Raw genomic sequence first — 27,335 nt, forward strand, 5'->3', positions numbered from 1 at the left:
ATGATTCTTCCAATGGATTTACATTTGGGATTGTGGGAAGGAGGGGATGATTCTTCCAGTGGATTTACATTTGGGATTGTGGGAAGGAGGGGATGATTCTTCCAATGGATTTACATTTGGGATTGTGGGAAGGAGGGGATGATTCTTCCCATGGAGTTACATTTGGGATTGTGGGAAGGAGGGGATGAATCTTCCATTGGATTTACATTTGGGATTGTGGGAAGGAGGGGATGATTCTTCCAATGGATTTACATTTGGGATTGTGGGGCAGGAAGGGAACAATTCCTCCAGTGGACTTACATTTGGGATTGTGGGAAGGAGGGGATGATTCTTCCCGTGGAGTTACATTTGGGATTGTGGGAAGGAGGGGATGAATCTTCCTGTGGATTTGCATTTGGGATTGTGGGAAGCAGGGGATGATTCTTCCAATGGATTTACATTTGGGATTGTGGGAAGTAGGGGATGATTCTTCCAATGGATTTGCATTTGGGATTGTGGGAAGGAGGGGATGATTCTTCCTGTGGAGTTACATTTGGGATTGTGGGAAGTAGGGGATGAATCTTCCTGTGGAGTTACATTTGGGATTGTGGGAAGTAGGGGATGAATCTTCCTGTGGATTTACATTTGGGATTGTGGGAAGGAGGGGATGAATCTTCCTGTGGATTTACATTTGGGATTGTGGGAAGTAGGGGATGATTCTTCCTGTGGATTTGCATTTGGGATTGTGGGAAGGAGGGGATGAATCTTCCACTGGATTTACATTTGGGATTGTGGGAAGGAGGGGATGATTCTTCCAATGGATTTACATTTGGGACTGTGGGTAAGGAAGGGAACAATTCCTCCCAGCAGTCTGAATCTGGGATACGGGAAGGCGGGGACGATTCCCGGGGTGATGCCGGGTGCAGGTGGGTGATGTTGCTCAGCTGGGTGGGACTCCCACCCCTCCAGGGCCCAGCCCCTGCTCCCAGCAGCCTTTCAGATCCCAGGAATTCTCCCCGCCTCGTCTCCACCTCGCCGCTCCCGAAGTTTATTTTAAGTGGCCAGTTCCCGGCCGCCGTCTCTCTGCTCGGATCCAGGTCTTTCCTCTCTCCCAGCCATCTCTCCATCTGCATGTTTTAACTCCCCCAGCTGCCTCTCTCGTCTCTTGTGCCATTTTTTTTTTTTTTCAGCTCTCTTGGCTCCTCTCGTCTCTTTGCCTGCTGTGTATTTTAACTCCCGGGGCCGCCTTCTCTGCTCTCCCAAGTAATTCCGTGTTCCCTCCCACTGCCGCGCTCCCATTCTTCCCCATGTTTCATGCATTTCCTGCTGCTTGGACGCTCTGTCGGAGCGGCGAACATACAGAATCAATGTTTATTTTCAGCCTGCATATGCCACGCAGGGAACACGGTGTCAGTTATTCCGTGCAGATGTATTCTCATTGAGGTTTTTTATAAATAAGACCCGCGCTGGCAACTTTGATGCGGAGAAGGAAAAAAAAAATATATATATATATATATAAAATATTGGCTCGGCGGTGTCTGCGGGCTGAGGGCGACTCTTCCGTGGCGTGGAGGTGACAGTGGGAATTCTTTGGTGTCACGCAGGTGTGGGGATGACAGCATCCACCTCGGGAAGTCGGGCTCTTCATCCCCGTTTCCCTGTCTTCAGACAGAATCCTTTGTTTGGTTGTTAGGATGAGATCTGGGAGACGGAGCTCTTTGCTCCCAGCCACCATCCAAGGCTTCTCCAGCGGCGTCCCTGCAGCTCCCTGCTCCTTGCAGAGCTGCGGCTGCTTTGTGTGGGATGGGCCAGCTCCAAGTGCGGCCTCAGTCTGAGCTCTGTGCTGGGAGAACCCGGAATTTTGGCTCCGAGAACCCGGATTTTTGGCTCCCGTGGTCTGGCCAGCAGTTGGAGAAGCTCAGTCCATCACCAGCGTCTGCTGGGGACACTTTGGGGGAATCTCTGAGTGGAGAGTGAAGAACCTGAGCTCTTCTGACATCCTTATCTTCAACCTCTTCTGTGTCCCCTTTCAGAGGGTCTGAAGCACAGGGCAGGGCTGAGAAGTTTCCAGGAGCTCGGGAATGGCAGGATGCACTGGAGAGGGCCTTGGAGCTGGCTGGGCAGGGTCTGTGGAAGAGACAAAGCTGGAGCTGCTGGCACTGGGCAGGAGCTGAGAGAGAAATGGGAGCAGCGCAGCTGTGTCCGTGGAAGAGGAGCTTTTCTGCTCCTCTTCATCTCCGAATCCTCCTCGTGCAGCAGTTCCCGGGGCTGTTTTCCTGTAAATCCCATAAAAGCAGGATGCTCGTGGGCTGGCTCAACACTGCAGAGCTGCTCTGACTGAGCTGAACCGGTGACACCAGGAAAAGTGGATTTTCCCGGGGTCTGGCCAGTGCTCTGTGGCACTGGGAGAGCGTTTTCCTCTGCAGGAACCGTGTTTGTCACTGCAGAGCTGCTCTAGCTGAGCTGAACCAGTGACACCAGGAAAAGTGGATTTTCCCGGCATCTGGCCAGTGCTCTGTGGCACGGGGAGAGCGTTTTCCTCTGCAGGAACCGTGTTTGTCACTGCAGAGCTGCTCTGGCTGAGCTGAACCGGTGGCACCAGGAAAAGTGGATTTTCCCGGGGTCTGGCCAGTGCTCTGTGGCACGGGGAGAGCGTTTTCCTCTGCAGGAACCGTGTTTGTCACTGCAGAGCTGCTCTGGCTGAGCTGAACCGGTGGCACCAGGAAAAGTGGATTTTCCCAGGGTCTGGCCAGTGCTCTGTGGCACTGGGAGAGCGTTTTCCTCTGCTGGAACCGTGTTTGTCACTCCAGAGCTGCTCTGGCTGAGCTGAACCGGTGACACCAGGAAAAGTGGATTTTCCCGGGGTCTGGCCAGTGCTCTGTGGCACTGGGAGAGTGTTTTCCTCTGCTGGAACCGTGTTTGTCGCCGCAGAACCGGGGTGAGGCCCTCCTGGCCCTGGTGTCCATGGATTTCTCCTGGAGATATTCCCTGCCGGTGTGTGCGGAATGTTCCCACAGGTGCTTTTCCTCCTCGGGCCCCATCCAGCTCAGCCCTCAGCGAAGTTTGTTTGGACTCAGCAGCTGCCGGCAGTGACACCTTCAACTGCTGGGGCTGTTCCCAGAGTAAACACGGAAACTGCTCCTTTAATGGTGTCAATCAAGCACAAAAAACCTCCCTCCTTTTGCATCTGCCGTGCCCTCGGGGCTGGAGTTTCGGGGGTGAGGACAGCGGTGGCCTGGCTTGGGTGGGACAGCAGAGCTGCTGCCCGGATTTTCCCCAAAATGACCCCAAAAAGTGAGGGTGAAAAAAAAAAATAAAATCTCAAATCTCAGGAACAGAGCAGAGAGACCTGGCGTGTTCTGGGGAGGTCTCAGCAGAACGGGGATCCCTTGGCGCATCAGAGGGGTGTCCTGAGGAGTCTGGGATCCCTCAGGATCCCTCAGGATCCCCCCCAGCTCCCCCGGCGCCGGCGTCTGGCGGTGTCTGCGCTGCCTCTGAACCTGTTGCTAGCGAACACCACGGGGAAAAAAAAAAAAAAAACCAAACCAACAAAAAAACCCCACAGAATCTGTCAGCTGGGAGGGAGGCTCGGGTTCACTCCTGTCATGTTTAGTTTTAGCATCTGACACCTCCTCCCCGACAAATACAGCCCCGGTTCAGCGCACCCGATAACTCCTCGGGAGCTGCAGCGCCTGACTTCCATATGGAATAAATTACGGCACCTCCTGAAAAACGCCAGAGGCGGCTGCCAAATTATGCGGAATTTAAGCCACTAATGAAGGCTGCGATGAAAGTTGAATGAAGGTGTGTTTACAAGAGCTCCGACGCTCCGTCTCGGTGCGGCAGATGCACTGTCTGTGTGTGCGCGTGGTTTGTACCCACGGACACGGCGAGCGGAGACGGGAGCCGCGGCGCAGCCCTCGGCTGAGCATCCCCAGAGCATCTTCCTGCCCCTTCCAGCGTCTCCTCGGCAAAAGTTGGGAAGGGGGAAATTGCGGGAGGAAGAGGCGTTGGGGAGGGGTTGAAGGGGTGGAGGAGCGAAGCTCGAAGAAAAAGAGAAGGAGCAGAGTCGCGAAATTTGCTGTTCTTTGCCATCCGAAGGTCAGGGGAGAAAGGTGGATCAGTTGTGCCAGTGGGACAGAACAAAAATGTTGCGTTAGGAAATCGGGGACGGTGAAATAAAAACGTGTTCAAGGGGGTTTATGAAAGGTTTTTTTTTTTCATAAAAGGAAAAGCGAAAATGAAAAGTCCCTCTCCCTTCATAAAAAGGAGAGGGGCTTTTCCCAAGAGCAGGGAGGGAAGGGACGTGGGGAGATGGTCTCAAGCTGAGGGAGGGCAGGTTTGGATCAGATTTTTGGGAAGGAATTCCTGCGGGCAGGGCCTGGCACAGGGTGCCCCAGTTTTCTGTGGGTGCCCCTGGAATCCCTGGAAGTGCCTCAGGCCAGGTTGGACATGGAGGCTTGGAGCAGCCTGGGACGGTGGAATCGTCCCTGATGGGATAATTTTTAAGGTCCCTGTAAGGCTTTGGGGTCCATTCCGCGACTCTCTTGCCCTCCTGCAGCTTTCCAGCGTGACACCTCTTGCTGCAAACTTTCCAACGCCTTGTTGGACAATCTGATTATTCGATTGTTTGATTCCAAAGCTGCTCCTGTCCTCTGTGCGTGCGGGGGGCGAGGTCTCTGAAACTCCTCCTGTGGAACAGCACCGAGGTTTCTGCAGAGTTACGGTGGGGCGGGGTTTGCTCTTGTGGACAAATCAGGCTCCTTCCTCTGCTTTTTTGAGCATCCCTGGAGACGTTCACTAATTCAATTTTTAATATCTCTTGGTTTTGGGGGGTGTCTTTTGGGATGCTCGGAATCCATCTGGACACAATCCTGACTTCCGTGCTGGAGCGGGGTGGTTGGACAGGGTGACCTCTCTCACCCCGGGGTTTTTTTTTAGGCTCCAGGAGATGCCAGAGTTGGGCTGTCAGGGAGCTCTCTGAAGGTCCAGACCTCCCCGTTCCCTGACCCAACCCCTTTTGGCAGGGCAGCGGTGTCAATTCAATCCCTCTCCGCCAAATGGATATGGATTTTATTTATTTTCAATCCGCGCCGATCCTCCGCGGCGAAAGCCTTTGGAAGGCTCCTCGTCGCTCCCCTTCCGACGGGGGGTTAATGGGTGAAAAGAGGGATTTGCACTGCAGCTGGCAGCTGACAAAACGCAATATTTAACTCCCCATCCTCCCGGGCTCCGGGCGGGGAGAGCAGGGATCCCGGGGACAGGAGAGAAAAAAAAAAAAACCACCACAAAAACAAAAAACAACAACAAAAAAAAACCAACCCCGGACCTCTCGGCTAATTATGAGTCATTTATTCTCAACCGCACAAATTCTCCCCAAGCTGAATCCCAATTAAGACATTACACTACATGTGTTAATTAGCCTGCTCTCCTTTTTTTTTTTTTTTTTTTTTCAATCAAGCCATAACTCTTCCTAATTAGGAGCTCGGCCCCTTGTAATTTGAACTGGCCCGAGCTGGAAGCAGCCCTGGAAGTCACACCTGGGGGGGGGCCGGACCCGGGATCGTTTTAAATTGGTTGAGTTCTCCCTTGGGTGGTTATAAGGTCCCCGACAGGGCAATAATTACAGAGGGTGCAGCTCCGAATTGAGATGGCAGGGGTGGTGTCGGCAGCGATGCCTTGGCTCTAAACTGAGCCCCGGGGAGCTGCCGCTCCTGGGATTGTCCCAGCGGGGGCTCTCGGGGGTCACAGCGGCTTCAGCGGGAGGAAAAACCTGCTCCAGGAGCTGCCCCTGTGCGTCCCGGGGGTGATCGCAGCTTAGCCGCGGCAGGCCTGGGGCGGGGAGGGTGATAAAGGGTGTGGAGCAGGTCACCTGCTCTCCTGCTGGGACAGGTGACATTTCCTGCTGGGACAGGTGACATTTCCTGCTGGGACAGGTGACATTTCCTGCTGGGACAGGTCACCTGCTCTCCTGCTGGGACAGGTGACATTTCCTGCTGGGACAGGTGACATTTCCTGCTGGGACAGGTCACCTTTCCTCCTTGGACAGGTGACATTTCCTGCTGGGACAGGTGACATTTCCTGCTGGGACAGGTGAATTTTCCTCCTTGGACAGATGACCTGCTTTCCTGATGGGACAGGCCACCTACTCTCCTGCTAGGACAGGTCACCTTTCCTCCTTGGACAGGTCATCTTTCCTGCTGGGACAGGTGACATTTCCTGCTGGGACAGGTCACCTGCTCTCCTGCTGGGACAGGTGACATTTCCTGCTGGGACAGGTGACATTTCCTGCTGGGACAGGTCACCTTTCCTCCTTGGACAGGTGACATTTCCTGCTGGGACAGGTGACATTTCCTGCTGGGACAGGTGAATTTTCCTCCTTGGACAGATGACCTGCTTTCCTGATGGGACAGGCCACCTACTCTCCTGCTAGGACAGGTCACCTTTCCTCCTTGGACAGGTCATCTTTCCTGCTGGGACAGGTGACATTTCCTGCTGGGACAGGTCACCTGCTCTCCTGCTGGGACAGGTGACCTGCTTTCCTGCTAGGACAAATCACCTTTCCTCCTTGGACAGGTCATCTTTCCTGCTGGGACAGGTGAATTTTCCTCTTTGGACAAGTCACCTTTCCTGCTGGGACAGGTCACCTTTTCTCCTTGGACAGGTGACCTCTCCTGCTGGGACAGGTGAATTTTCCTTCTCCTGCTCTCCTGCCTGGACAAAGCCTTGCAGGATCCTCTCCTGCCGAGAGACTCTGAGCTGCAGCCATGCTCCGTGCAGCACAGAGCAGCTCAAGATTGGAGAACAGAAGCTTGACTTTCACAGCACAAATTGATAGGATCAACTCCGTCTCGAGAGCTTATTAGCGAGGAGCTGAGCTCCTGGAGGAGTTAAACCCGTGTCTGCTCTCCCCAAGCTCCTGGAGGAGTTAAACACTGCTGTCTGCTCTCCCCACGTGTCTCCCCAACTCCTGGAGGAGCTAAACTCTGGTGTCTGCTCTCCCCCCAAGCTCCTGGAGGAGTTAAACCCGTGTCTGCTCCCCCCAAGCTCCTGGAGGAGTTAAACCCGTGTCTGCTCCCCCCAAGCTCCTGGAGGAGTTAAACTCTGGTGTCTGCTCTCCCCCCAAGCTCCTGGAGGAGTTAAATTCTGCTGTCTGCTCTCCCCACGTCTCCCCCAAGCTCCTGGAGGGGTTAAACTCTGCTGTCTGCTCTCCCCACGTCTCCCCCAAGCTCCTGGAGGGGTTAAACTCTGCTGTCTGCTCTCCCCACGTCTCCCCCAAGCTCCTGGAGGTGCAGGCAGCTCTCAGCCAGGGCGAGGGGGCTGGGTGTGCCCACACACACGGGATCAGGGGATGAATCCCTTCCCATCAGATGCCCCAGGCGTGTTTGGAGCTGGAATTGGACGTGGGGGAAGGGGCTGAGGTGACCTGGGATCCATCCCCTGTGTGGTGTGTGTGTCCCCAGGGCAGGGACAGCCCTGCGCTTTGGGTTGGGAGTGGTTTAATCCCAGTGGTGCCACCACAGGGATGGGGTTCGGGGGTTTGGGGTCGTCTCTTGTGCCTTCCCTGGCCAAGGAGAGCTCCCGTGACCACGCCAGAGGGAAGGAGATCACGGGATCGTGGAATATCCTGAGCTGGACCCACAGGGATCATCCATGAACCCCTGACCCTGCACAGACACCCCAAAATCCCACCCTGGGCATCCCTGGATGTCCCAACTCTCCTGGAGCTCTGGCAGAGTTGGGAATGTGCCCATTCCCTGGGGAGCCTGGGCAGTGCCCAGCACCCTCTGGATGAGGAATCTTTCCCTAAATCCAACCTAAACCTGCCCTGGCACAGCTCCAGCCTCTCCCTGTGTCCTGAACAACCCAGCAGCAAAGCCACTCCCTCCCCACGTTGCTCACACACACTGAACATTCCCACAAAACTCCCAGTCCGGTTGTTGGTTTGTATTCCCATTTTTTTTTTTTCCTCAGCTGAATGACAGGGATCCTTTTTGTAAATGGCTCTGGAATAAATCCCTCACAAACGATCTTTTCCTCTTGAGCATTGGTGACCTCCCTGAGGACCCGTATCCCGGAGTATATTTAACACACCAGCTGCTACCAGCTGAGTCTTGTCCCAGTTTTCCAGTGTTAGTTCCATCAGGAGAGTCGCCTTGGGGTCGTCAGCAGGGCCTGACCTCGCAGGGATCTTCAAGCCTTGGACTCACAAACAGCAAACCTTAAAACACCCTCGTCGCCCACTGCAGATGTTGCATTTTAACCAGTCAAGGCACTGTGGCTTTATTAATACCCCGTTAACGAAGCTGTTGGTGCCTCTTCCAAAGAGCTCCCAGAGCCTCTCGAGGACCTGATTTCCTCCTGCCCCTCTGGGCATCAGCTCCACCTTGCTGCAGGTGTCCCCTCTGGGGGGGGTCACCTCCTCTCCTTCACCCCGGGGTGGCACTGGGGCTGTGAGGTTGGTGATGACCTCCTGACGAAGAGGTGGCCACCCCTGGAAGGGTCCAAGGCCAGGTTGGACAGGGCTTGGAGGACCCTGGGGTGGTGGGAGATGTCCAAGGCCAGGTTGGACAGGGCTTGGAGGACCCTGGGGTGGTGGGAGATGTCCAAGGCCAGGTTGGACAGGGCTTGGAGGACCCTGAGGTGGTGGGAGATGTCCAAGGCCAGGTTGGACAGGGCTTGGAGGACCCTGGGGTGGTGGGAGGTGTCCCTGCCCGTGGCAGGAGCAGGAACTGGATCACCTTCAAGGTTCTTTCCAAGCCAACCCATCCCATGATTCTCTGAAGGGCCTGACCAGTGAGGAGACGGGGTCCAGGTGAGCCCCAGTGTCCACCCAGTGTCCATCCAGGGGTGTCCTGCGCTCCCCTGCCCGCGGCGTGCTCTAACCAAGCCTTTCCCTTGCAGGACTTCGCTGCTGAGGTCCCGGCCCCGGATGGTTCTCCCGGTCCAAAGCCTCGTGTGCCTCGCTGCCTTCGGCCTGGCCCTGCCCCTGGCCATCAGCCTCTTCCCACAGATGTCCGAGGTCAGTGTGGGGCTGGGGGGCTCACAGGGGTCACAGACCGCGGCCACAGAGCCTTCCTGGACAACTCTCCTGCTCCTGTGGGTTGTCCCAGGATAACTGTCCTGTTCCTGTGGGTCCTTCCAGGATAACTGTCCTGTTCCTGTGGGTCCTTCCAGGATAACTGTCCTGTTCCTGTGGGTCCTTCCAGGATAACTGTCCCGTTCCTGTGGGTCCTTCCAGGATAACTGTCCTGTTCCTGTGAGTCCTTCCAGGATAACTGTCCCATTCCTGTGGGTCCTTCCAGGATAACTGTCCCGTTCCTGTGGGTCCTTCCAGGATAACTGTCCCGTTCCTGTGGGTCCTTCCAGGATAACTGTCCTGTTCCTGTGAGTCCTTCCAGGATAACTGTCCTGTGAGTCCTTCCAGGATAACTGTCCCATTCCTGTGGGTCCTTCCAGGATAACTGTCCCATTCCTGTGGGTCCTTCCAGGATAACTGTCCCGTTCCTGTGAGTCCTTCCAGGATAACTGTCCTGTTCCTGTGAGTCCTTCCAGGATAACTGTCCTGTGAGTCCTTCCAGGATAACTGTCCTGTTCCTGTGGGTCCTTCCAGGATAACTGTCCCGTTCCTGTGGGTCCTTCCAGGATAACTGTCCTGTGGGTCCTTCCAGGATAACTGTCCTGTTCCTGTGGGTTGTTCCAGGATAACTGTCCTGTGGGTCCTTCCAGGATACCTGCCCCATTTCTGTGGGTCCTCCTCCATTCCTGGACAGAGCTGGTTTCAATATTCTGAATTATATCCCCCCCTCTCCCTCACGGTGGGGTTTCCTTGGAGTTAAAATGTCGAATCCAAGCTCTGTCCGTGAGGCCGAAGAGCCCGGACCACCCGTTTTTGGGGGATGTTCTTCCCCAGAGCTTCTCTGAGGGGTTCTGATTTTTCACCTCCTGGGAAGAGCCAGCCCTGGGGGTGAGCAAAGGAAACCCGGCCAAGGGAACTGGTCGCTCACACCAATGTAGCTGGACAAACCGCTCGGGTGGATTTATTTCTGAGTCAATTAATTTTGGCCACGGGAGCTTTTCCTGGTCGTCAACCCGTGCGTTTCCAGAGCAGGTCTCTATTCCCAAGGGAGACAACCTCTGTCAGACGGGGATTCTCTCACGAGGTTCTTTCCGTGTCAGCTGGAAGGGCTGATCAGGAGTTTGGGTCGCTGTCTGCGGGTTAATTCATGGGTTTTTCAGTCTGGGTGGGTTTATCCGTGACTTGCAGCCGGGGAATCTTGCTGTACACTTGCGCGCTGACTGACAAACGCGTCGGGAGTTCTCTGTTGTCCTCCTTGCTGTCTCCAGGCTGAGAGAAAACTGTCCCTTCTCTCAAAGAACCCGAATTTATCTCAAGCCTTGGAGCCTCTTTGCTAAAAAGACGTGCTTGCTGAAGCTTTAATGATTCATATGGCTCTTCCTTAAACTTTTTTTTTTTCCTAATTAGTCAACGTCGCTTTTTGGAGCCCTTCCATCGGGAGCAGACACAGCGTTGCAGTCACGGAGCTGCACAAGCCCCAGTTGCAGGAGCAATGTGATTTCCCTGCCTCTCCTGGGCTCTCCCAGAGCCTGGCAGTGCTTTTGGCAGCAGCTCAGCCTCCCTGGCCATCAGCTCCGTGCTCTGATCCCGGGTTCTGCTCCCGGGCTCTGCTTGGGGAAAGGCTGAGGAGCGTTGCCAGGGCTCGCACCTGCTCAAAGGTAGAGCCTGGAGCGCGTCCAAGCTGCCTGTGGGAAGGACACACAGCATCCCTTCTGCTCCTTTCCTGGAGAATCGGGGAGTTTTTGAGGCTGGAAAAGCCCTCGGAGATCACGGGAGTCCCAACTGTTCCCCCAGCCCTGCCAGGGCTACCACGGACCGTGTCCCCAAGTGCCACATGCACAGGGCCGGGGACTCCGGCCCTGCCCTGGGCAGCCCCTCCCAATGCCTGACCACCCTTTCCAGGAAGATTTCCTTCCTCAAATCCAGTTTAAACCTTCTCCGCTGCAGCTTTCCTGGAAATTTCCCATTTCCTCCCCATTCCCAGGAAAAAAAATCTTTCGGGATAATCAGGGAAGCAAGACCACAGCAGGTGCCGCCAACCTCATCCCAAAGTGAGGGATACACTTATCGCCGCTGTTCCTCCAAAATCCTGGAATTCTGAAACGGTTTGGGTTGGAAGGACCTTAAAGACCCTGTGGTTTCATGCCACGACCAGGGTCACCTCCCCGTGGAACTGTGATTTTCTGGCTGACAGACGCTGCACGGGAGGAATTATCTGATATCCCAGCGGGGAAAAACCGCGTTGATTTTAGCAGCTGAACGAGTTTAACTCACAGGGAAAGCTCAGGGCTGGTTTTCCTGCAGGGATGCCGGGGCTGCAGGAAAACCAGGCAGCCCTGGGAGGGATGGTGGTTGTTGGGAGTGACCTTCTGCAGGCAGCTGAGCTGTTCCCAGAGCTGTAAACATGAATCAGCTCTGATGGGGGCTCAGGCGGGATGACGTGAGCTGCCCACACACCCTGCCAGGGAGAAGGAACCTCCCAGAGCCTGCCCGAGCTCTGCCTGCTGGGATCCAGCTCTGCCCCGCGGGCTGAGCCCCCTGCACAGCTGGATCCCACATCTGCTCACGCCGCGGGCTCAGGGGCTCCACGGGCTGGTCAGTCACAGGATCCCAGACTGGTTTGGGTCGGGGGGGCCCCTAAATGCCACCCATTCCCACCCCTGCCATGGCAGGGACACTTCCACCGTCCCAGGTGGATCCAACCCGGCCTTGGGCATTCCCAGGGATCCAGGGGCAGCCCCAGGAAATCTGGGAATTCCAGCCCAGCCCCTGCCCACCCTCCCAGGCAGGAATTGCTGCCCAAGATCCCAGCCCAATGTCCCCTTTCCCAGTGGGAAGCCATTCCCTGTGTCCTGTCCCTCCAGGCCTTGGCCCCAGCCCCTCTCCAGCTCTCCTGGAGCCCCTTTGGGGACTCTGAGCATTCCCGGGTTTTTTCCCTTCTCCGGGGGAGCATTCCCAGCTCTCCCAGCCCATTTTCCCATGACATTTACATTTTCTATAAGTGTTTACAAAGGACATTCCCCCCCTTCTCCAAAACCTCCTTTGGAGGTTTCTGTGGGGATGCTCAAGGCAGCAAAGCGAGGGTTTGACCTGGAACAATCTCTCTGGATCCACTCCTGGATGGGAAATCCAGGTCTCCTTGCAGGGAGCGTTTCTCAAAACCCGTGAATCTTTTGTAAACCAGGGAGCGAAGGCAGAGCCTGATGTGTCGTTTCGTGGTTGTTTCGGGCCAGGAGTTTTTGTGGCCACCTTTGAGCCTCTCTCCTAACGGGGCTCAAACTCCCACTTGGTTTTCCAGCTGAACTGAAGCCTTGCAATAGGTTGAGTAAATTTTCTGGATAAATGCCTGTCCCGTGAGCTGTAGCTGCTCCAGAGTTATTCCTGTTTTACAACAACTCCAGTGAATTCAGAGCTCAGCAAACAGAGGTGCCAAGGTCAGGGAATTCTGCAGGTGAGCAACCTCCACGTACTGGGAAGGTTAAACCCACCCTGAGCCTTTCCTGGGGTCCATTTCCAGCCTGGCAAAACCCTGGGTTTCGGAGGGATGAAATCCCACTTGGATTTCTGCAGCGGTGCTCCAGAATCGCAGCTTGTTTCTGGATATTGTGGCTCTAAAGAGAACGTTACAAAAATAAACCCCCTCGCATCAGCCACCAAACCACGGATCCTTGGGAATGCTCACGGCTGGAGCTGCTGAGAAACGTTCTTGTCGTTCTTGTCGTCCCAGGGTGGTGTTAACTGCGGGACCTAAAGCCCATCAATATGCATTGAGTAATTCGCTGCTGTTAAAGTTTAGGAGAAACATGCAGTTTAATGCATTTAGCCCACAACCTCCCAACTGCCTCCCATGCCCCCCGGGGAATCTCTTCCCTCTCCCAATCCCGCAGCATCCCCACTGACAACTCCTACTCAGCTATGCACTGCCAATGGAAACAGCTGTGACAGCTCCAAACCCGAAAATGGGACTTGTGCAAATGAAATTCAGTGTAGCAGCAAGAAGGAAGAGCCACGGGGTTGCTCCGCTGCTTTTTTTTTTTATTTTTCTTCTGCCCCGTGGGCCCCTGCTGCTGCTCCTGATGGTTCCTTCAGCAGCGTCCACCTGAAGGAGCTCGTGGGGAGAAAGGTGGATCAGGCCTGGGGAGAAATGGAGAAATGGAGGAATGGAGAATGGCAGAGAAACCTTCACCCACCTGAGCACTCCTGCCCTGGCCTGGGAGAAGTTTAAAGGGTTTGTTGGGTTTTTTTTTTGGAGGGCATGATGCTCGATGCAAACCAAGGCGTCTTCCTGGAATGAGCCTCGGTTTCAACCTCCCCTTAAAAATAATCTTCCTCTCGGATCTCCAGGACGAGGGGAATAAACAGCCTAAAATCCAAGGCTGAGCTATTGTTTTCCAATCTGTTTTAGCCTTCATCTTGTTGGCAGGCTGCTTTAGAAAAAGCAAAAGGTTAATGAGCCAATGTGCAGTGGGATTATTGCAGTAAAGATGACAGTGAACCAGTAATTACTAATTAGACGCAGTTTAACAGGAGGAACAAGTGAAATCTCCTCTTCACCAACTGTCAATAATTAGCAGATTTGGTGAGGTTGAAATGTGTCCACAGTTAAAAGGCTGATTTTTTAATGAAATGGCACTTGACAAAAGAGCTGTGTGGAGGTCGCAGCCGCGGCCCTCGAGACGCTTCCCCATTCCAGACTTAGGAGGGAAATCAGATGCAATCCAGCAGGGGGTCCCCGTGGAACCGTCCCCTCCCTTGGGATTGCTTTTGCACGGGGGGGGGGGAGGGGAGGGGAGCAGGAGGGATTCTCTGCAGCGATTTTGTCCAAGTTGGATGAGAAGCCAGGGGAAGGGATTTTGCCAGCTGCCACGGGGGAAAAAAATGTTTTGAGAAGTGAGAAGTTCTGCTTTGCTTCTGGGGCCGGGGAAACGGTTTCCTGGGAGTCTGGGAAGCCTTTGGGGTGGAGGCTGGGCTTGGAAGGAGCTCCCTCTCAGCAAAGAAGTGGCACGAGGTCCTGAAGGGCTGGCAGGAGGCTGGGAGCTCAGTGGGAAGTGTCTCCCAAAGGATCTGCAGAGGATTCAAGCTGTGCCGCAGAGATTGTTTCCTGCCGCTCCGCCGGTGCCTTCGGGAGCACCGAGAGGTTCATCCGAGGTTCCTCTCCTGAGTGCTCACCCAGCTCATCTTCTGGTTCATCTTCTGGTTTATTGTCTTGTCTTGTCTTCTGCTTTATCTTCTGGTTCATCTTCTGGTTCATCTTCTGGTTTATCTTCTTGTCTTCTGATTTATCTTCTGGTTTATCTTTATCTTCTGGTTTATCTTCTGCCTTATCTTCTGATTTATCTTCTGCTTTGACTTCTGGTTTATCTTCTGGTTTATCTTCTTGTCTTGTCTTCTGATTTATCTTCTGCCTTATCTTCTGGTTCATCTTCTGCTTTATCTTCTGATTTATCTTCTGCCTTATCTTTTGCCTTATCTTCTGGTTTATCTTGTGCCTTATCTTCTGGTTTATCTTCTGGTTTATCTTCTAATTTATCTTCTGGTTTATCTTTTGCCTTGTCTTTTGGTTCATCTTCTGGTTTATCTTCTGGTTCATCTTCTGATTTATCTTCTGCCTTATCTTCTGATTTTTCATCTTGTCTTGTCTTCTGATTTATCTTCAGCCTTATATTCTGTTTTATCTTCTGGTTTATGTCCTGGTTCATCTTCTGCCTTATCTTCTGATTTATCTTCTGGTTTATCTTCTGTCTTATCTTCTGGTTCATCTTCTGGTTCATCTTCTGGTTCATCTTCTGGTTTATGTCCTGGTTCATCTTCTGGTTTCTCTTCTTGCCTTTCCCTTGTTGACAAAGCCCAGAGCGTCTTTGTTCTCCACGAGAACCTCAAGTGAGGTTCTTCTGACTTAGAAATGCCGTGGGATAGGACAGACATTGCTGGGAGAGAGAAATGGAACTGGAAACAAGTTTCAAAGGGCGGCCTGGCAAATAAGACTGGATACTTTGGAGAAATGGAACTGTGACGGGTGCATTGTAGCAGGACCCACGAGGGGTACAGCATTGTGTGACAAAAGCTGACAGGCCAAGAAATGTTTATAATGGATCGGAATTAGGGAATAATTTGGGTTCTGACTGTGATGGCGTGAGTTGTTACATCTGTGTTGTCTCACCCTTCATGTGAGACTGAAAATGGAATGAAAGTTTCTTAAACACCTCTCAGTTGCCCCAGGATTCACCCTGAGCATCCCAAATGTGCCCCAGGATCCATCCTGAGCATCCCAAATGTGCCCCAGGGTCATCCTGAACATCCCAAATGTGCCCCAGGACCATCCTGAGCATCCCAAATGTGCCCCAGGATCCATCCTGAACATCCCAAATGTGCCCCAGGATTCACCCTGAACATCCCAAATGTGCCCCAGGGTCATCCTGAACATCCCAAATGTGCCCCGGGATCATCCTGAACATCCCAAATGTGCCCCAGGGTCATCCTGAGCATCCCAAATGTGCCCCAGGATCCATCCTGAACATCCCAAATGTGCCCCGGGATCATCCTGAACATCCCAAATGTACCCCAGGGTCATCCTGAACATCCCAAAGGTGCCCCAGGATCACCCTGAGCATCCCAAATGTGCCCCAGGATTCATCCTGAGCATCCCAAATGTGCCCCGGGATCACCCTGAGCATCCCAAATGTGCCCCAGGGTCATCCTGAGCATCCCGAAGGTGCCGCAGGGTCATCCTGAGGATCCCAAATGTGCATCCACAGAAGGGCCTCAGGTGTCCCTGCTCCAGGTCAGGCCTCAGGTGAGCACTGGAGGGCAAAGATCCCCTCAGGCTCTGCTGCCAGGGTCACAGGTGAAGGTCACCTCTGTCACCCCACAGTTCTGACGGAACCTCCCTTGCCGCCCACCTGGCCACGCCGGGCTCCTGGCTGCAGGGATCTGCTCCCACCTGGAATTTCTCTCTCTGGCATCACCTCCGCCACCAGAGACCTGGAGCTGGGTTTGCTTTCGAGCTTGCGAGGCCAGGCCACCCTCCATGGGGTGACCTCCACCTCGGTGTGACAGCAGAGCTTTTTGGGGAGCTCAGGTGTGTTCAAGGCAAGGACAGGGGCAGGTTCAGGTGCTCCAAACTTCCCCGAGGCAGTTCAGAGCATTCCTGGGGAAGGTATTCCCTAAAAACATGGGAAAAGGTGCCAGGCTTGGTCCTCTCCTGCCCTTCCCGTGGTGCTTTGTCCTGAGCTGCTGATCCAGCAGCCTCCAGCTCCTTCCTGCTTTTTGGGGCAGAGCCTGGTGCTTCTGCAGAGACCACACAACCCAAACATTCCAGACTCCGGGACATTCCGGTCAGGAAAACCCCTCAGATTCCCCTTTTTGTGCGGTAACTCCTCGTTCCCACCGTGTGATGCTCTCCTAGGTTTTCTCCTCCTGGGCTGTAGCAGATGTTGTGTCCCGGTAATTCCGTCCTGCCTGCTCCACCTGGTGGAATTCCAGCTGCAAATCCGTGCTGGCGATCCCACAGAGGCAGCGCTTGCCTTGTCCCAGGGCCACCCCCAATTCCCAAACTCATTCGGGAGCTCTTCCCAGTGGTGCCCTTTGGATTCGAGTCCCGGCACAACCAAAACTCCTCTTGACCAGGAGAGAAGGAACCAGTTTGGCAAAGCAAAGAACATTCCTGGGTCGTGACACCTCCCATTTCCATGGGATGTTTTCTCCCTTACTTCTTTCCCAAAATCTCAAAATCAAATCATTTCCTTCCTCCCAGAGCTGGGAGATCTCGGTCACTTCTTCTGGGAGCAAACGCCTTTCTTTTCTAAAATTCTGGAATTATGGAATGGTTTGAGTGGGAAAGGGACCTTAAAACTCGTCTTGTTCCACCCCATCCACGGGCAGGGACATCTTCCACTATCCCAGGCTGCTCCAAGTGTCCAGGCTGGCCTTGGACACTGCCAGGGATGGGGCATTCCCGAGGGGAAAGGGAACAGGAGGAGAAGGAGGAGAGAAGGAGAAGGAGAAGGAGAAGGAGAAGGAGAAGGAGAAGGAGAAGGAGAAGGAGAAGGAGAAGGAGAAGGAGAAGGAGAAGGAGAAGGAGAAGGAGGAGGAGGAGGAGGAGGAGGAGGAGGAGGAGGAGGAGGAGGAGGAGAAGGAGAAGGAGATGGAGAAGGAGAAGGAGAAGGAGGAGGAGGAGGAGGAGGAGGAAGAGGAGAAAGAGGAGAAAGAAAGAGAAAGAGAAAGAGAAAGAGAAAGAGAAAGAGAAAGAGAAAGAGAAAGAGAAAGAGAAAGAGAAAGAAAGGCTCTGGCCTTCAGGAACTCCATTATCCCTGCTGGAGCCCCTGGGACACCTCAGCGTGGTTGAATTTCCACCTGCTCCTCCTGTTTGGGTGATTCTTGCGCTCGGGGCCACCTCGGGGCCGGGGCAGGTCAGGAGTGAGCAGATCCCTGATGCCTTTGGTGGCTGCGCCTTTGTTCTCCCCGTCCCTCAGCCTTTGATTTGTGACCCAGCTGGATTTTTTTTCTTTTTTTTTTGCTGGCCTCTCCTGGGAGCTTTTCCTTTGTTTTCCCCACTCAAAAAAACCCCCCAAAACGGCGAAAAATTTCCCTCGAAACGCCGAGCTGGAGCAGAGGCAGAGGCTTGAACCGGGGCTGTTCTTTGTGGTCAGCGGGGTGGGTGCGGGAGCAGGGACCCCTCTCAGCCGCGCCCAGGGGCTCCGACGGGATCTGGTTTCATGTTTATACCCCCGGCCCTGGGAGACAGGTTCAAGTATGTAAACTATCCCCCTGCGAGGCTGCTGCAGGTGTGTGGGTGCTGGTGGGCATTGGAAAAAAAAAAACCCAAAAAACATTCCTGACACCAGCTCTTTTGAGGAGTCTTCACCTCCTGATGGCTATAAGCCATTAGGAGTCAAAAGAAAGAGCTGACATCCGACAAGTCCGGATCAACAGCTAGACATTAACCCTTAAAGCGGCCCGACCAAAAAAAACAAGACTTAAAAGGCTCTTTGTGGGAAGAAGCCTTTTTTTTTTTTTTTATTGTATTTATTTATTTTTTTTTCAGGGCTGTTAATTGCCGTCTTTCTTCGGGACACCTTTCAGCAGCTCCTACTGTAAACAGAGGGGCTCCTGCCCAGCTCTTCCCCCCGGGGATTCCTGAGCCCTCCTGGGCTTTGCTGCTTTAATCTGGGCCTGAAAACCAAGAAGTCCCTTGCCCTGAACACTTCCCGGGAATCCTGGAATTCCCTGGGCTGGAACGAGGAATGATCCACAAGGATCGCCCGGTCCGACTGCTGGCCCTGCACAGGAATCGTTAAATCAGAAAACTCATTTAATGTCATCAAGGCCAAACCATTCTGGGTTCACCCCCGAATCTTCCCTGCCTGTTTCCTGCCTTGCCCCCTCTCTCGCCACGCAGGGTTGGATTTGTCCTTTTTATTTTTTTTTTGGTGTGTTCGGGGTTGTTTTGGCTCATCTGGAACGACTCTGAGTGCCCCAAGAGGTGCAGGATGCAGAGGAGGACGGGGATCGGCTGTCCAGACTTGCCTGCTCAGGGCCGAGAATGCCTTATTAATCACACCTCCCGTGTATAATTATCTCTAATTGCTTTCTGAATTTCCTGTTCCTCCCGTGAGGGTGGTGGTCTGCGGGAGGAGGAAATGCGCCCGAGGTTGGGATCCTGAGGAATTTGCTCGGCTTCCCTAAAGCACCAAGGGCATCCCTAAATCCTGCTCTTCCATCCTGCTGTCCCTCCTGAAGAGCACGATGAGAGAAATCGTTCCGTTTTCTCAATAAAAACCCATCGCATTCCGTCAAAATGTTTTTCGCAAAACCACAGGAATCTCAGGAGTAGAATCGCGGAATCATGGGATGGTTTGGGTTGGAAAGGACCTTGAAAATCCTCTCATTCCTGCCCTGTCCTACAGAACGCTGGAGGTGGGTGCTGGTGGCCAAAACATCCATGGCAAAAAAAACCTGAAGAAAACTTCCAGAAAAATCTTGTGGAATGGATAAATCTCAGGAGCCAGAACAGCCTGAGAGTTCAGGGGTCGATGTCTTCAGCAAAGAGCAACAAATCCTTCCGTTCCTCGACGGAGCTGCTTGAGGAATTCCTGCTGGGATGGACCTAAGAGCTCGTTTACATCCGAAGGGAAACTTATTAATAATATCCGTGTTCAAAAGTAGGAATTTTTATTTTTTTTTTCTTCTTCTTCCAAGAAAGGAGAAACTCTGAGTGTCTGTGTAGGTGCTTCCCATTCCAGCAAGGATCCGGAATCACAAACCAAACTCTGCGATTTTGGGGAGCTCTCAGGGCCACATTTGGAGCGGGCTGGTGACTTTTCCACCAACCCAGGGGGTCGGATCTTGCTATTTGAAATTTTAGGATCTCAAAGCTTTTATTTGGGGTTGGTTTTTTTTTTGTGTGTGGTTTTCTTTTAACACTTGAGGTTTCTGTCCCAGAAGACTCCGGCTCGCAGCTCTGCCGTGACTTGAAGGTGGTGCCATGCCGGGGCTGGACCTTCCCAATTTTTATAAAGTTGAGGGTCTGAGAGCTCAAACCCCCCACAAAAAAAAACCAAAAACAAAAAAAAACCCCAAATAAAGGCCTGGAAACCGTAATATTTCAAACCGCAAGATCAAAAAGCTCCCTGTGTCTGTCCGATGTCGCTGGTGTCACCTGGAGGCCCCAGCAGGGCGCCCGCCTCCAGCTGCTGCAGGACAGGGCAGAAATCAGAGGATTTTTAGGGTCCCTTCCGACCCAAACCATTCCATGATCCCATGATTCTACTCCGGAGCTGACAGGAGACCTTTGTCCAGGGGGTTTTTGGGGTTTTTTTCTGGTTTTTTGTTTGTTTGTTTGTTGTTTTGTTTTGTTTTTTTTTTCTGGGGTTTTTGTTTGTTTGTTTTGTCTTGTTTCGGGTTTTGCTTTTTTCTCTTTGTTTTGTTCTGTTTGGTTGGTTTTTTGGGGTTTTTTGTTTTGGTTTTTGGTTTTTGGGGGGTTTTTTTGGTTTGTTTGGGTTTTTTTTGGTTGGGTTTTTTTTTTGATTGTTGTTGTTCTTGTTGTTGTTTAATTTTTTTTTTCTTTTTTTGTTTTTCTTTGGTTGTTTGGGTTTTTTGTTGTTGTTGTTGTTGTTTGGGGTCTTTTTTGTTTTGTTTTGCTTTTCCCATGGATGCTTTGACTTTCCCACCAGAGCTGGACCTCAGGGCTGCTGCCTCGCCCTGGGCTGGACACAGACAAGGGGCAACTAAAAAACACCAGAGCTTGAAATTAAAGTTACCTTTAAACAATAAAAATGGAGGAAAGTTTGAACATTTGGCTGTTCTGGCTCCTGAGATTTATCCATTCCAGAAGATTTTTCTGGCTGTTTTTGCCATGGATGTTTGGACCACCGGCACCCACCTCCAGCTTCCTGCAGGACAGGGGAGAGATGAGAGGATTTTTAAGGTCCCTTCCAACCCAAACCATCCCATGATTCTCCTCCTGAGCTGACAGGAGATTTTTTTTTTTTTTTTTAACCTCCCTTCTGCCTTCCTAGAACATCTTTTAAAGACCACCAAAAAAAAAAAAAAAAAAAAAAAAGTTGGAATATTTGTCTGTCCTGGAATATTTGATTCTTTTTTCTTTTGAGAGTTATTAAGTTCAGAAGAGTTTTTCTCCTGGAATATTTGTCTGTCCTGGAATATTTGATTCTTTTTTCTTTTGAGAGTTATTAAGTTCAGAAGAGTTTTTCTCCTGGAATATTTGTCTGTCCTGGAATATTTGGCTGTTTTGGCTTTTGAGGATTATTGAGTTCAGGAGAGTTTTTGCCTCGCTGTGGGGCACTGGGAGGCGAGAGCTGCTGGGGGATTGGTTTGGGGATGTCCACGGGGGCCGCAGAGCTCCGGGACGGGCTGGGACACGCAGGGGTCACCTCCAGCCCAGGTGTGGGGTTGTTATCCCACCTGCTGCCTCTGTTTTGTCATCCCTCATCCCCTCCCGGGCCAGGGCAGCTCCCTGCTCCAGCCACAAATCCACCAGTTTCCCTCCTTCCCACACCGTTAAATGTCGAGGTCTTTGCTGAGTGTTTTTTTTCCCTTCGGAGGAGCTGTGCGATAATTTCCCAAAAGTGAGATTAAAAACTCCCACCCTTGATGGCAGAATCGTGAAATCAGGCCAGGAAAAGACTTTCAAGGTCATCAAGTCCAACCATTAATTGAGCACCACCAAACCACACAGCCACAGGATGGTTTAGGCTGGAAAAGACCTTTGAAAATCTTCCAATCCAACCACGAAGCCAGCACTGCCCGATCCACTGAAGTGGGGGAGGTTGCAGTCCCACAGCTGCCCCAAAATTCCTGAAATCTGCTCTGCCTCAGGGCACTTGGATATTCCAATTTTAAGCTGAGGGCAGGAACGTCCCTGCAAAGCATCCCCCTGGCAAACAAAAAAAAAAAAAGTCTCCCGGAATGGAAAACCTTCAAAAACCACAGCAGCCAAATATTCCAGGACGGCCAAATGTTCCAGGAGAAAAAAATCTCCTGAACTTGATAACTCTCAAAAGCTCAAACAACCAAATATTCCAGAACAGCCAAATATTCCAACTTTCCTCCTTTTTTTTTTTTTTTTTTTTTTAAATGGTCGGAAAAAGATGTCCTGGGAAGGCAGAAGGGAGGTGGATGCAGCCAAAGCATCCATGGCAAAAAATAAAATAAAATAAAATAAAATAAAATAAAATAAAATTAAATTAAATTAAATTAAATTAAAAATAAAATAAAATAAAATAAAATATAAAAAATAAAATAAAATAAAATAAAATAAAATAAAAAATAAAAAATAAAATAAAATAAAATAAAATAAAATAAAATAAAATAAAATAAAATAAAATAAAATCTCCTGCCGCCTTAGGAGTAGAATTACGGAATCATGGAATGGTTTGGGTTGGAAGGGACCTTAAAAATCCTCTCATCTCTCCCCTGTCCTGCAGGAAGCTGGAGGTGGGTGCTGGTGGCCAAAACATCCATGGCAAAAAACCCCAAACCCAAAACAAAAACAAAAACAAACAAACAAACAGAAACCAACCAGAAAAATCTTCTGGAATGGATAAATCTCAGGAGCCAGAACAGCCAAATGTTCCAACTTTCCTCCATTTTTATTGTTTAAAGGTAACTTTAATTTCAAGCTCTGGTGTTTTTTAGTTGCCCCTTGTCTGTGTCCAGCCCAGGGCGAGGCAGCAGCCCTGAGATCCAGCTCTGGTGGGAAACTGCTGACCACGGGTCCTGTCACAGGCAGAGCATTTCCGTCTTTTCTCCCTTCTTTGGAACGACGAAAAGGAGTAAATTTGGGATGTTTGGCTGTTCTGGCTCCTGAGATTTATCCATTCCGGAAGATTTTTCTGTTTTCCCTTTGGGCCACCAGCACCCACCTCCAGCTGCTGTAGGACAGGGCAGAAATGAGAGGATTTTTAAGGTCCGTTCCAACCCAAACCATTCCACGATTCCACCCCTGAGGTGTCAGGAGACTTTCCATGGTTTTGTGAACAACAAAAACTTTTTTATGAAAAACATTTTGACTGAATACAACTCTCTTTTTTTTTAATTTATTATAAATACTGAACATTTCTTTCAAAGACAGAGGTCAAAAAGACTCGAGGGGAACCTCAAATGAAGAGAAAGTGTACTGGTCACCTCTTAAATTCAAGTTTCATTCTTAATTTAAAGGAAAACGTCACAAAATTCAGGTTTCTTGCAAAATCCTTTTCCCCCCAACTCTGCGATTTGGGCAGAAAACTGAATGTCCATCGTTCATTAATCGCTCATTTCTGTTTCATTCGTGAGAACATCCCTCAACCAGCGCGTCCGGTTTTGGGGTTTCAGCTGGGTAGGAAAACTGGGAATTTGTCAGGAAAAGAGCTTTAACCCCAACATTTCAGGCAGCCATCTGCCTTGCTGAGGAGAGCCACGAGTTTTGTGTGTCGGGTTTAGCAAAGCTGAGCTGATCGTCTTTGGACACCCTCATGGGAAGGAAATGTCAGGCAGGAGAGAGCTCCTCATGGCAGCAAACGGAGAAACTGAAGAGCTGGGATTGTGGATTTGGGAAAATTCCAGCTGTGGGGGACCGGGGGCTGGAGATGCTCTGAGAAATCTTCTCTGTGATATAATCCAAAAGGGTTTTGGAGTGTTCCCCGAATTCTCTCACCTTCAGGTCACCCTCAGTTGTCTGCAGGGCTGTAACGATTCCAGGAGGAACTGCTGTCCTCGTCTCGTTCCTTAGGGATTGATCCATAGGGGGACTTTGGTGGTTTGGGTGGGATGGGACCTAAAATCCCAACGGATTCCACGCCCTGCCATGGGCAGGGACACCTTCCATGAGCCAGGACACCTTCCATGGGCAGGAACCCCTGCCGTGGACACCTTCTATGGGCAGGGATAACTTCCATGGGCAGGGACACTTTCCATGGGCAGGGACAACTTCCATGAGCAAGGACACCTTCCATGGACACCTTCCATGGACACCTTCCATGGTCAGGGACACTTTCCATGGCCAGGGACATCTTACATGGACATTTTCCATGGACACCTGCCGTGGACACCTTCTATGGGCAGGGATAACTTCCGTGGGCAGGGACACTTTCCATGGGCAGGGACAACTTCCATGAGCAAGGACAACTTCCATGGACACTTTCCATGGACACCTTCCATGGTCAGGAACTCTTTCCATGGACACCTTCCATGGACACTTTCCATGGACACCTTCCATGGACACCTTCCATGGACAGGGACACTTTCCATGGCCAGGGACATCTTCCATGGACATTTTCCATGGACACCTGCCGTGGACACCTTCTATGGGCAGGGATAACTTCCATGAGCAAGGACACCTTCCATGGACACCTTCCATGGGCACCTTCCATGGTCAGGGACACTTTCCATGGCCAGGGACATCTTCCATGGACACTTTCCACGGACACCTTCTATGGTCAGGGGCTCTTTCCATGGACACTTTCCATGGACACCTTCCATGGACAGGAACATTTTCCATGGCCAGGGACACCTTCCATGGACACCTTCCATCGCCATGGACACCTTCCATGGGCACGGATACTTTCCATGGACACCTTCTATGGTCAGGGACTCTTTCCATGGACACCTTCCATGGATACTTTCCATGGACACCTTCCACGGCCAGGAACACTTCCCAGGGACATCTTCCATGGTCAGGAACACTTTCCATGGCCAGGGACATCTTCCATGGACATTTTCCATGGCTAGGAACACTTTCCATGGCCAGGGACATCTTCCGTGGACACCTTCTATGGCCAGGAACACTTTCCATGGACACCTTCCATGGCCAGGAACACTTTCCATGGACACCTTCCACGGTCAGGAGCACTTTCCATGGCCAGGGACATCTTCCATGGACACTTTCCATGGACACCTTCCATGGCCAGGGACACTTCCCATGGACCACCTTCCATTAGGCCAGGTGCTCCAAGCCCCACAATCCAAGGGGGAACTGGTCAGTGACCTGAAATGCCGCTGAGACACCCACAAATCCATGTGGGACAGGACGGATCCATCCAGAGGGGCTGGGAGAGCCGGGGGAAGGACTCACGGAGACATTTCCCATCCTTTATCTGCACTCCTGGAGAACTGGGAAGGTCCCAGGTGACCGGGAATGCAAATGGGTCATAGAGCTGTCGTGACAAGAAAGCGAGAGTATTCCTGAGGATGCTGGGAGAGGGGCTGGAGAATTCCTGAGGAGCTGGGAAAGGGCTGGAGAATTCCTGAGGAGCTGGGAAAGGGGCTGGAGAATTCCTGAGGAGCTGGGAAAGGGGCTGAGCCCGGAGAAAAGGAGGCTCAGGGGGGACCTGGTGGCTCTGCACAAGTCCCTGAAAGTTTGGAGGCAGGTGGGAGTTGGGATCTGATCCCAGGGAATAACAGGATAAGAGGGAACGGCCTCAGGCTGGGCCAGGGGAGGCTCAGGGTGGACAGCAGCAGGAATTTCCCCATGGAAAGGGCGCTCAGGCCTTGGCAGTGCCCAGGGAGGTTTGGGGTCCCCATCCCTGGGGGGGTTTCACAGCCCTGTGGATGATGTGGCACTTTGGGGACAGGGGCCAGTGGTGGCCCTGGCAGCGCTGGGGGTCGCTTGGGCTTTGTGATCTCGGAGCTCCTTTCCAACCTCAGGCATTCCACGTTTCCGTGGTGCCCCAGCCCTTTCCCACAGCGGGCTGAGCTCCCCGAGGGCTCGCGGAGCCTGTCCCGGCCGCGGTGACCACTGGCCTGGGAGGAGGTGGCCGAGAGCTGCTGGGAGGGCCGGGGGACCCTCGCCAGGCTCCCAACGAGCCACCACCACCAGAAGACAGTGACCGTCCTGGTCCTCCCTTCCCCCAGCCCGGAGCAGCATCCATCAGTCCCCACGACCCTCCCCCTCCCCAAAACTGGCTCCTTTCTCCCTTCTTCTCCCCCCCTCTCCCTTTTTTTTTTTTTCCTTTTTTTTTATTTTCTTCCTTTTTTTTCTTTTCTTTTTTTTTTTTTTTTTTTTTTTTTGGCTGAGTGATGAGCTGTATGCCAAATCCATCTGCTCCTGTCTCCCCTAGCTGCCTTCCATATCGTTCCAGGATCCCTGGCAGCCAGCCTAGACCTATCTCCCTCCCTTGCACTCCTCTCCGGAGCACATTCCTTTTCTACACCTTTTCCCGAGCTGGGATAGAAATGAGTATCAACCCCAAACAAAAAGCATCTGCTTCCTGCCTGCTGCTGCCTCACCGGCCGCGCCTGCACGCTACACCCGTGTCAGCAGAGCCATGCAAAACACACACAACCCCCCGCTCGCACCCGGCCCCCGGGGGGAGCGGCTGCCCGCGATTTTGGGACGCCCGGAGCATCCCCCGCGCCCGCTCCCGCGCCGGGCTCCGCAGCACCAGCTGTGACCACCGCACCATTTGTTCCTCCAGCCCACGCCAGCACTCGGAGCCAGTTCTTTATCACCCCAATTAGCCTTGTCTGAGCTGATGAGAGGAGAGAGGCTTCCCACTGCAAAGGCAGGGATTGGGGGGAAGAAGAGCTGGAGGAGCCGTGGGTACCCCGGCAGGCGATGCCCGCCTTTGTTTTCCCCCGGGGGAGGGGATTGGGTTTCACCGGGGTCGGGGTTGTTGTCGTCCTGCCTGAGTTACCTGAGCCGTGCTGGTCCCAAAGCAGGTGCTAAATGAGGTTTAGGGCAGAGTTCTTTGGGGTTTCCCTGCTTTTTTTTTGTTTTTCCTCTCGTGCTCTTGGCTGTCTGCCTCAGGGAAAGGAGCATCCTCAGCCTTCACCTGCTCCCAGGGGCTGGGATGGGCTGTGCTTCATCCCGGCCACGTTTCGGGGTCACCCGGGAGGTGCATCCCACTGGTGTCCCCAGTGAGGATCTCCCTGGATCCGTGGCCAAGCTTCCAGCGGCCTCACAGGGCGCTGAGGGAATTCCTGCTCCTCCCGTGGCCTCAGGAGAGCTTCCCGGGGTGGACGCCGAGCTGTTAGTGCAGCCATCACCCCCAAATCCTGGGGTTTGACCCCAAAAACCGCCTTGGAGCTCCCCACCCTGGGTCCCTCAGCGCTCCTGGGAGCTTCTGTCCCTGCTAGGCTTCTGCTGGATTCATTGGTGAAGGCCTTTTCCTGGTATCACCCCAGTGCCACCATCCCAAAGCCTGGAAGGGGATTTCTTCTTTTTTTTTTATTCCCTGGCACAGACAGGACAAAAATTGAATCATGGGCCCATGGTGGGCCCTTGGTTTGAAGGGACAAAGTCCCCTTTGTGGGACGGGGGGACAGGTCCAGCAGGTCCCTCAGAGCACCCTCCAAGGCAGCTGCTCCTGCACGGGAGGGTTCCCAGCATGGTCGTGCCCATGGTCAGGGTCGTCCTGGGAGCTGAGACACCAAAATCTCCACAAGGAGCTGTGATCTCCACGTCTGTCACCGTTCTGTGGTCAGTGGTGATGCCTTGGGAAGGCTGAGCTGGGACAGAGACTGGGCAGAGCCAGAGGATAAAGCAGAGATTTATTGAAAGGACTTTAGGACACACCTTGGGCAGGACAAGAGCCTGGCCAGGGCTGCACCCAAGGTGGAACCAAAATGGTCACAAAATGGACAAAAAAGGAACCCAAATTGGACCCAAAATGGTCACAAAATGGACACAAAATGGTCACAGAATGGGCCCCTGGTCAGGAGGTCTCACACTTTGATAAGTTTTGGTCCATTTGCACGTTGGGGTTGCATTGTCCAGTCCCAGCTCCAGGCTGTGAGGTCCCATCCTTCTTGTCCCTCCCTCCAGCCCACCCTTGTTTGT

General features: G+C 52.5%; 1 protein-coding gene across 4 annotated transcripts in view; it reads left to right on the plus strand.

The window, feature by feature from the left end:
* Nucleotides 1–27,335, plus strand: part of SFXN5 (sideroflexin 5) — a 113,443-nt gene that overhangs the window by 81,412 nt on the left and 4,696 nt on the right. For all 4 annotated transcript variants that reach the window (XM_066185116.1, XM_066185113.1, XM_066185115.1 and 1 more), the window contains one exon: nt 8,884–9,001. In XM_066185116.1, the coding sequence (XP_066041213.1) occupies nt 8,884–9,001 (118 nt within the window). The remainder of the gene's footprint in view (nt 1–8,883; nt 9,002–27,335) is intronic.

This window comes from Chamaea fasciata, unplaced genomic scaffold (genome assembly GCF_029207755.1).
Source record: "Chamaea fasciata isolate MVZ Bird 193981 ecotype frontalis unplaced genomic scaffold, bChaFas1.0.hap1 SCAF_6, whole genome shotgun sequence".
Taxonomy (NCBI): Eukaryota; Metazoa; Chordata; class Aves; order Passeriformes; family Sylviidae; genus Chamaea; species Chamaea fasciata.